This window comes from Fusarium vanettenii, assembly GCF_000151355.1.
Source record: "Fusarium vanettenii 77-13-4 chromosome 5 genomic scaffold NECHAsca_12_chr5_2_0, whole genome shotgun sequence".
Classification (NCBI taxonomy): Eukaryota; Fungi; Ascomycota; class Sordariomycetes; order Hypocreales; family Nectriaceae; genus Fusarium; species Fusarium vanettenii.
This window is the reverse complement of record NW_003315872.1, coordinates 1,195,508-1,204,252: the sequence shown is the minus strand read 5'-3', so window position 1 is coordinate 1,204,252 and position 8,745 is coordinate 1,195,508. Positions and strand designations below refer to the sequence as shown.

Here is an 8,745-nt window from a genome sequence, read left to right as displayed (position 1 = left end):
ATATTTTAATAATAATATTTAATCCCTATATTAAGTAATATAAATTTAATATATATATATATATTAATAGCTATTTATAAAATTAGATATAATATAAGAGAAACTTATTATAATAATATAATACTTTATATTAATATACTTTTAAGTAATAAAAATAAATATTATAAGAAAAATAAATAAAATATAATTAAAGAAATAAATTAAATTAGAGAAATTATATAAGAAAATATATTACTTAAATATATAAGGAAATTAATAAAATTATAAAAAAGATTTTTATATAAAATTATATTTAAAATATATAAAGAAATATAATTTATAACTTAATATTATTAATTAAAGCTAAGGCTATTTATAAAGGATTAATATTATTAGTAATTAATAAGTATTTATTAATAACTTATATTTAAAAATAAGATTAATTTAAATAATTAATTAAATAAAATAAGATATTAAAGCTATTTTTTACTTATTATAAATACTAGGCCTTAAAGGATAGATAATTATAATATAATAACTTAGCTCTTATATAATAAGTTTTATAACTCTTCTCTCTTATATAAGAGTTATTACCTTTTGCCTAGGAAATAGCTATATGAAAGCCTTAAGCTTTAATTTAAATATAAAATAAATTATTACTTTTATTTTTACTAAGCAATTATATTATATTACTTACCTTATTATAAAAATATAATAAAATACACTTAAATAATAAGACTAATATATTATTTATATTTTTTTTAAAATTTAATTAGGTATAAAAATAAAAATAAAAGCTATTTTAAGAATTAATTTAGCTTAAAGATATTTTAAGAATTAAAATTACTTATAGGAATATAATTATAAAAATATAACTTTTAAATAACCTAAGGCTAATTAATTAATTAAACCTTAGATTAAGATTATATAATTCTATCTTAATAAAAAATCTTATAATTAAGCCCTTTTAAAAGCCTTAATAAATTAAAGTCTTATATATAATAAAAACTTATTTTTTATTTTAATTTTATTTTAATTTTATTTTAATTTTATTTTAATTTTATTATTAAGGCCTCTTATTTTATAATTATAACTATTATCTTTAATAGCTTAAGCTTAGTTATAAGCCTAAGTTAATAATAACCTAAGTAATATAAGTTTATATAAGACTATATATATTAAACACTTATTAAGAAAAATTCTTTTTTTTAGCTTTAAATAATTAATTATAAGAGTATTTTTTATTATATAATATAAATTTAACTTTAAATAATATAAAATATTATAATCTTTTATTTTTTATAAGTTTATTAACTTAATTAATAAACTACTTAAATAAATTATATATAAATATTTTTATTTTAATATAAAATATATTATTATTATTTAACTTTATTTTACTTAAAAAGGGGATTAAAATATCTTAATTAAAATCTTAGTAGGTTTAATAATAAAGGCTCTATACCTAAAGCCTAAGGTCTTAATAGGCTTAAATTAGTAAGGTTTATCTATATAATTATTAATACTTTTAATAATAACTCTATTCGCAATAAATAAATTATATCTTAATTAGCTAAAGAGATTAAAATATAACCTCTTCTTATAATAGCTCTTCCCTTTATTATTAACCTTTTAATTATCCTTATAATTTTTAATTACTTAAGGAAATATAAATTTTAAAGGATTATATTTTTATTATCCTTATAAGAAGAGATTTAATTATAACTAATAATTATAATTAATAACTATAATTAATTAATTAATTAATTAATTAATAACTAGCTAATTAGTTAATAATATAAAAAAAAATTATAATAGCCTTTTATAGAGACCTCTAATTAAATAATTAAAGTAGCATAGCTAATACTTATTAATAGGCCTTCTTATATAACTAAGATAATCTTATTAAAAAGGTCTTTAAGCTTTATAAAGGTATAAAAAATACTTATAATAAGTTATAAGAGATAATTATATATAGAGCTATTTAAAGTATTAATTTAAGTATATAGCTTAGTAATCTAATATTAATTTAGCTTATAATCTTTAATTATAATTTTCTTTTTTTTTATTTAGTCTTTTTATATTTAATTCTTATATTTATATAAAGATTAATTTTATTAAAAAAGAGCTTTCCTTATTAAAGGCTTTGAAAATAAAGCTAAAGAAGGAAAAAAATATTATTAATAAAAAAAGGAATTTCTTTATTAATATAAATCATATATAATATATAATATAATATAGCTTATAATACTTATAATAAATATTAAGACTTTTTATATTACTAAATAAAAATTAAAGAAGTCTTATTATAGGTAGCTAGGATCTAGCTATATAGCTTTAGGTATAATTATATTAAGAAATAAAGGTTATTAATATTATAGGTTTACTTAGAGGGATTAATTCTTAGAGTTAATAATAGAATTTAAACTTAAAAAATATTAGCGCTAAGGCTTAGCGCTAGACTTAATAATAAATAAAAGTCTATAGGTTTAATTAATTAAATTTATCTAATTAAATATATAATATATAAATATTAGCTTATATAAATATATAAATAATAATAAGTTTAATAATAAGTTTAATAATAAATAAAATAAATTATAAATAAATAAAATATTATAAATACTTTTAAAAAATATAATAAACTTTTAAATATTAAAATTAAAAAAAGAAATTATTTTTATTATTAAATTCTAAGATATATATCCTAAGTATTAAAATTAGCTTTATTAGCCTTAAAAAAAAGCTATTATTTATACCTTCTTTAGTTTTATTTTAATATATCTCTAATTGCCCCGCACTCTTATCTTTCTCTTATCTCTTTCGCTCCCGTCTTATCTCTCTCTCCTCTACCTTGCTTTTCCTTTCTTCCTCGCTCTTATGTCTTTCATCCGTGTATGCCTCTTTACTCTATAGCTTATGACAAACCATCGGTCAAGACGAGGCTGTGAGGAGTGTCGCAGAAGACGGCGGAAGTGTGATGAACTGAAGCCCACATGCGGGCATTGCAATGCCGCAAATCGAAGTTGTAGGTATGAATTGAGGCTCGTGTGGAGCGACCGAAAGGTCCAGGACCGAGGGCCTCGTACGTATTGATCCCCACTCGGCCGCGATAATCTTCGCCTCGGGCTTAAATCTGTGGATTACCATCGCTAACTTCACTTATCAGGCGCAACTCATCGCAGACTGGTTCAACAGCCACCTCCTAACCCGGTTGAACAATCTCCCCCCCTGATACCTGACAGCCTGCCAAACGGAGTAGTCCTTCCACGGAGGTATAAGAAGCTCCTGGAGTACTTCTCTGGGGGCGTCTTAGCATCTTTGTCGAGCCATCCGTCCATTCATCAAGATCTTTGTCGAGGGCTCATCCCGAAGATGCTATACTCGCCCCATCTTCTTTCTGCAAGCCTTGCCCTCTCTGCTGCCGGCCTTTTATCCAGGGGTCTATCAGAGGTAGAAGGCACCAGCATTTCCCATGTATTAGAACACTTGCAATCGTCGGGCTTGTCGCTATTGCGGAAAGCCCTTACAGAACAGCGAAAGGACGAGGTCATGGTGGCAACTTGTCTAATCTGGTGTCTAGCAGACGTCTTTGCTGGGATACAAGGAGTACCGTCTTGGCGCATTCACCTTCAAGGCATTAAAGCCTTGCTCGATGGCCACCAACCAGATGACCAGCTTGCTATCGGGGATGCTGCCATGGAGTCAGCCATGAGGCATCTGTTTCTTCTATATCGCTCCCTTCAAACACTGCCTTACTTACAGACTATTGAGCCTTCTGGTCCTTCCGTGGACTTGGGTCAGACCCTCTTTTTCGACTCCAGCTCAGCCCTAACGAGAAGTCCGAAGATAGATGGATTCTTGGGCTACAGCGAAGAACTTCTCGACGTTTTACAGCATATCAACTCCGCGACTAGAGATAATTCCGGTCCTGAATTTAGTCCAAATGCGGAAGCCGATATCCTCCTCGGAAAAATCAACGGTATGATCAGTCGAGATGCCAAAACCCCACCCGAGGTCTCGATATCATCAACACTTTCACCTCAATATAGTCGTGACTTTTTGCTCTGTCACCAGATTTTTCAACAGGCCACGCTGATTCAACTATATCGACAACTCTATATGATGCCTTCGGCTTCACAGCCCATACAGTCTGCTGTTCAGGCCATTAATGGAATGATACAAAATATGACACAGGGCCAACCTTGCAATACTTGGGTTGCAATGGCAATGCCCCTGTTTACCATTGGCTGCGAGGCCTTCGATGATGATCAGAAGGACTTTATTCTAGACAAGGTTCAGAAGCTGGAGGTTTGCATTGGTTCACTTCACGTCCATACGATCAAATGTGCACTCGAAGATGTTTGGAAAATCAGGACGGATTATCAAGACTTTGAGGGAAATATGTGTGCAAGTCAGCTTCTTGGTAAGTGTATTCGTGGAGCACATGCCGGGTTCCCGTTTCGATGCTAATCTACATGAACGGCAGAAAGGCTACAGTACAACATAATCTTGTTTTAAAGTCTTTTGAGTGTTTAAATCAAGGCTCCTCGAGAAGTATCCAAGCCAGTCGTTTATGAAGCTGGGACCTGGAATGGTTAGCACCGCATGTATATTAAATTCACAAGTAAATGCTTCGTTGAAGAGTTGAGTCCTCCTAGGTACTCCAGCAAGCATGCTATCTAAGGCATCCGGGCCGACAAAGCCATGCTATCCTAATGACTTTTGTGTACCAAAAAAACCGCTGATCAAATTCAGAAATGAGGCGTCACTTGCATACCGCTCAAGATAATGCTCACGAAGTCAACGTGGCGAAGCGTAGGCAAGATATAATTGAGCCCAGTCTATACGATAGCTAGTTTATGGACATTCGGGATCTACGGAGTCCTTTCTCAATCACTCCCATCCATTTTACAGATCGCTCTGCTCCTTCCCCTCAATCATTCTGCTCAGAGGGCCCTTCTTGACCATCATGCTCATAACCTCGTAGAGCACATCCGCTGCTGCCATGGTAGTGTGCTCTGCGTTTGTGTCGTATGCAGGCTTGTTATGTCAAGTTAGTCTCAGTGGCACTGATATGGATGGGAATGCTACTCACAGCAACTTCAACGATATCAGCGGCGATGAGGTTCAGGCTCTCCAGTCCCCGGAGGATCGTCCTCAGCTCCCGGGTTGACCATCCGCCCGTCTCGGGCGTTCCAGTTGCCGGTGCAAAGGCGGGATCCAGCGTGTCGATATCGATAGAGAGGTAGACCGGTCGTTCTGTGCCAACACGCTTGACGATACGCTCAATGATTCCATCAGTGCCGATGGTGTCGATTTCCCGTGCCTCCACAATCTCAAAGCCGCAGTAGCCGTCGTTGTCGTAGTCACTGGGTCCACTAAGGGTGGTTCGGATACCGGCATGGATGTTAGTGTCGTTGGCGAGTAAGCCCTCCATAGCCGCGTGGTAGAAGTAGGTTCCGTGGTTGATGCTGGCTACATCTGATGGAGAACCACCAAACACCTTGGGCTTCCCTGTTGTTTGATGTTAGTGCTGCTCGTGCAATCCATATGGCAGTGATCTTACAAGTATCCAGGTGACTGTCGAAATGGATCACGGAAACGGGGCCATAAGCACGGTTGATGGATCGAAGCAGAGGAAGAGTAATGGTGTGGTCTCCTCCAAGGGTGATGACCCGGGGCAAAGTCTTTCCTTTCTTTGCCGGCCCAACCTTGTCTGCATCAGTCACTGGGGCGCGAGAGAGGATGCTGTAATGTCCCTCTTCAATTTGCTGGAGAGCAAACGTGTTGTCATACCTATGTGTCTGTTAATACCCCCCCTGTAGGTAGCTGCGAAAGTCTTACGAAGTAACGGGGATATCGCCACAATCGAGGACGGTTGCCCAACTGTTGAAAGGATTGGTGGCGAGTGGGACGTTGTAGCCGCCACTAAATCCAAGTTAGGGAGAGTTGTGCTTGTTGAGAAAGGAATCATACTAGAGGTTCAGGCGTCGAGATCCTTGTCGAATGCCCGAAGGTCCAAATCGGGCGCCAGGGCGGTAAGATGTTCCGGTGTCAAAGGGAGCACCTGCAAGATGATGAGACTGTGTACATCGTGGCATCCGCTACCATCACTCACCAATGAAAGCAATATCATATTTGATACTGCTGTGGCTCAGGCATGGCTGGTATGGCAAGCGTCCAAACGTTGTGATACCAGAAAATACAGAATCGGCCTAGAACTAGTTAGCTACCACATTGAGTCTCTAGTCGTCTGGATACCAACCTGGGTGCCACCATCTCCAGGCAAAGTACTGTACCACAGAGACTGATGAGGTCCAGAGATGGGTTCCTGTTCATGCCCTGCGTGGGCCATGACCACAGAGGCGTAGCCCAGGGAGAGCAGAGCGTTGATAAACATATTTCTTGAGGATGTAAGTAAATGTTCAATAGACTTAATGACTGAGGATGCTCTGTTCATGGACGTTATGAGGCCCTTGAAGCAAGTATTTATGTTCTTCATCCACATTGCAAGACCATCCCCGACTGCCGACAGAGCTCATACGTAACCCAAGCCATCCACGAGCCATTTCCCACTTCCCCTCATTATCATCGTAGCATCTCCCACAAAACAGTTCACCATTCTGTCACTCGATGCCTCCCCAGATCGTGGAGGCGCGTAAGTTACCAGAATAGGTTAGCGCGGGGAGTCGATACAAAACGGTTAGAAGCGAGCGGGGTTTTCAGGTGGGTCTTCGAGCGATAGCAGTCTCGTTATCTTATCGTGGCTAAGTTGCCCAAATAGGCAATGTAGGAGCACTGAGACTTGAGTTGACTGATAAGACGTTAGCAAAGGGCGCAACTTTCCTTCTATGCCTTTCGTTTCGATAAGCGAATCAACGACTTCCGGTTCTGTAGTTGCATGAGCCAGATCAAGGTATTGCCTCCAAGTTGTTAGGTATCTAGGGATGGTGTCACAGCCTCGGAACAGCCTGCAGCAAATCGGCCTCACCCTTCGTCCGATCACGATATCGGCACTTCGGCCGTTGACGAAAACTCTTTTGATAAAGATAGAATTTAGATATCGCATTAGTCACACAGAAAATTTTGAAGAAGAGGTATTGAATGTACACTCTGACTTCATTGTTTCACCAGATTTGCCAAGACTTGAAACTACGTACAGTTTTCTCTTCATTAATCCTGCCAGCTCAAAATACGTTGCACACACAATCGAAGACCTTTGAGCATCACCAACCAATTCGACTCTTTTTGCAAACAAGCCGTTTCACAATGGAGTCGTTTCCAGATGAGACGACTTTCCTGATTCCTCGTCCTACGAGTCCTCCACGAAAACCTCCTACCCTACATGGCGATCGATCCAAATGGCTCGCAGAGACCTGGTTTCTCGTCAAAGCCTCCATTCCAATTATCCTTGCCTATATGCTGCAAAACAGTCTGCAAACCGTCTCGATCCTCATCGTCGGCCGTCTTTCACCTGAAGCGTTGGCCACTGCTGCCTTCTCTTACATGTTTGCGATGGCAACGGCCTGGCTCATCGCCCTTGGCGGAACCACCGCTCTCGATACGCTCGCCTCGAGTAGCTATACAAGCTCAAAGGACAAGGGAAGCCTAGGCATCCTGCTCCAGAGAGGACTCTTTGTCTTGACGGCCTTCTACGCGGTAGTTGCTGTCATTTGGTGTTTTTCTGGAAGCTTGTTCCGGGCACTCGGCCAAAAAGAGTTCATCTGTGTTCAGAGTCCCAAGTTTCTTCAACTCTTGATCCCGGGAGGGCTTGGGTATGTCTGGTTTGAGGCGATGAAAAAGTTCTTGCAGGCGCAAGGGATATATCGTCCAGGCACATATGCTCTCCTCGTCACTTCTCCCCTCAACGCACTGCTCAACTATCTCTTCATCTACCCTCTTGGCTTTGGTCTGTATGGTGCACCTCTGGCAACAGGGATATCCTACTGGCTCTCCTTCTTCCTTTTGGTTGCCTACACAGCCTTTGTTAAAGGAAGCGAGTGCTGGAGTGGTTTCGACCCTGGCCGAGCCCTCACAAACCTCATACCCTTTGCGAAACTTGCCTTCCTAGGTGTTATCCATGTTGGCACAGAGTGGTGGGCTTTTGAGATCGTGGCTCTGGCTGCAGGCCGTCTTGGCACCATTCCTCTTGCTGCGCAGTCGGTTGTCATGACCGCAGACCAGATCATCAACACCATTCCATTCGGACTAGGAGTAGCAGAGTCAACTCGTCTCGGCAACTTGCTGGGGCTTGGAGACGCTGTGCACGCTCGACGCTCAGCACACGCTGCAGCTATACTGTCCATGATCTTTGGTGCCGTGGTTCTCACTATTCTCATGGCATGCCGAAACAGCATCGGCCGTCTATTCAACGATGACGAGCGCGTCATTGACCTTGTCGCTCATATCATGCCCTATGTAGCTTTATTTCAGATCGCGGACGGCTTGAACGGAAGCTGTGGTGGAGCTCTCAGAGGCATGGGACGACAATGGGTTGGAGCCGTCGTCAACTGCATCAGCTACTACGGTGGTGCATTGCCAGCAGGAATTTATCTTGCTTTCCATGGATGGGGACTCTCTGGTTTGTGGATTGGGCAATGCGTAGCACTATTTCTCGTCGGTATTTTAGAGTGGATGATCATCGGTGTAAGCAACTGGGATGCTGAAGTTCAGAAGGCATCAGATAGGTTAGAAGGTGATGGTATCGTGGACAACTCTGCCGATGAAGGCGTGTAAGTGACAGTGTAGATTACCAACTAAACT

At 38.3% G+C, this 8,745-nt stretch overlaps 3 protein-coding genes across 3 annotated transcripts; 2 read left to right on the top strand and 1 right to left on the bottom strand.

Moving 5' to 3' along the window:
- Positions 1–2,861: 2,861 nt before the first annotated feature.
- On the top strand, positions 2,862–4,621 carry NECHADRAFT_100440 (uncharacterized protein). Its single transcript, XM_003048218.1, has 3 exons — positions 2,862–3,064; positions 3,149–4,405; positions 4,469–4,621. The coding sequence occupies exons 1-3, from the start codon at positions 2,899–2,901 to the stop codon at positions 4,498–4,500; spliced, it is 1,455 nt and encodes a 484-aa protein (XP_003048264.1). The 5' UTR covers positions 2,862–2,898; the 3' UTR covers positions 4,501–4,621.
- Positions 4,622–4,788: 167 nt separating this feature from the next.
- NECHADRAFT_104385 (uncharacterized protein) lies at positions 4,789–6,419 on the bottom strand. The gene is made up of 7 exons (XM_003048012.1): positions 6,248–6,419; positions 6,101–6,197; positions 5,959–6,049; positions 5,827–5,910; positions 5,549–5,778; positions 5,078–5,496; positions 4,789–5,022 (listed from the first exon to the last, which is right to left on the bottom strand). Exons 1-7 carry the CDS (start codon positions 6,380–6,382, stop codon positions 4,891–4,893), a joined length of 1,188 nt encoding a protein of 395 aa, XP_003048058.1. The 5' UTR covers positions 6,383–6,419; the 3' UTR covers positions 4,789–4,890.
- An 832-nt stretch (positions 6,420–7,251) lies between these two features.
- On the top strand, positions 7,252–8,718 carry NECHADRAFT_40221 (uncharacterized protein; the record flags this gene model as incomplete). Its single annotated transcript, XM_003048217.1, has 1 exon — positions 7,252–8,718. The coding sequence occupies one exon, from the start codon at positions 7,252–7,254 to the stop codon at positions 8,716–8,718; it is 1,467 nt and encodes a 488-aa protein (XP_003048263.1).
- Between the last annotated feature and the right edge of the window lie 27 nt (positions 8,719–8,745).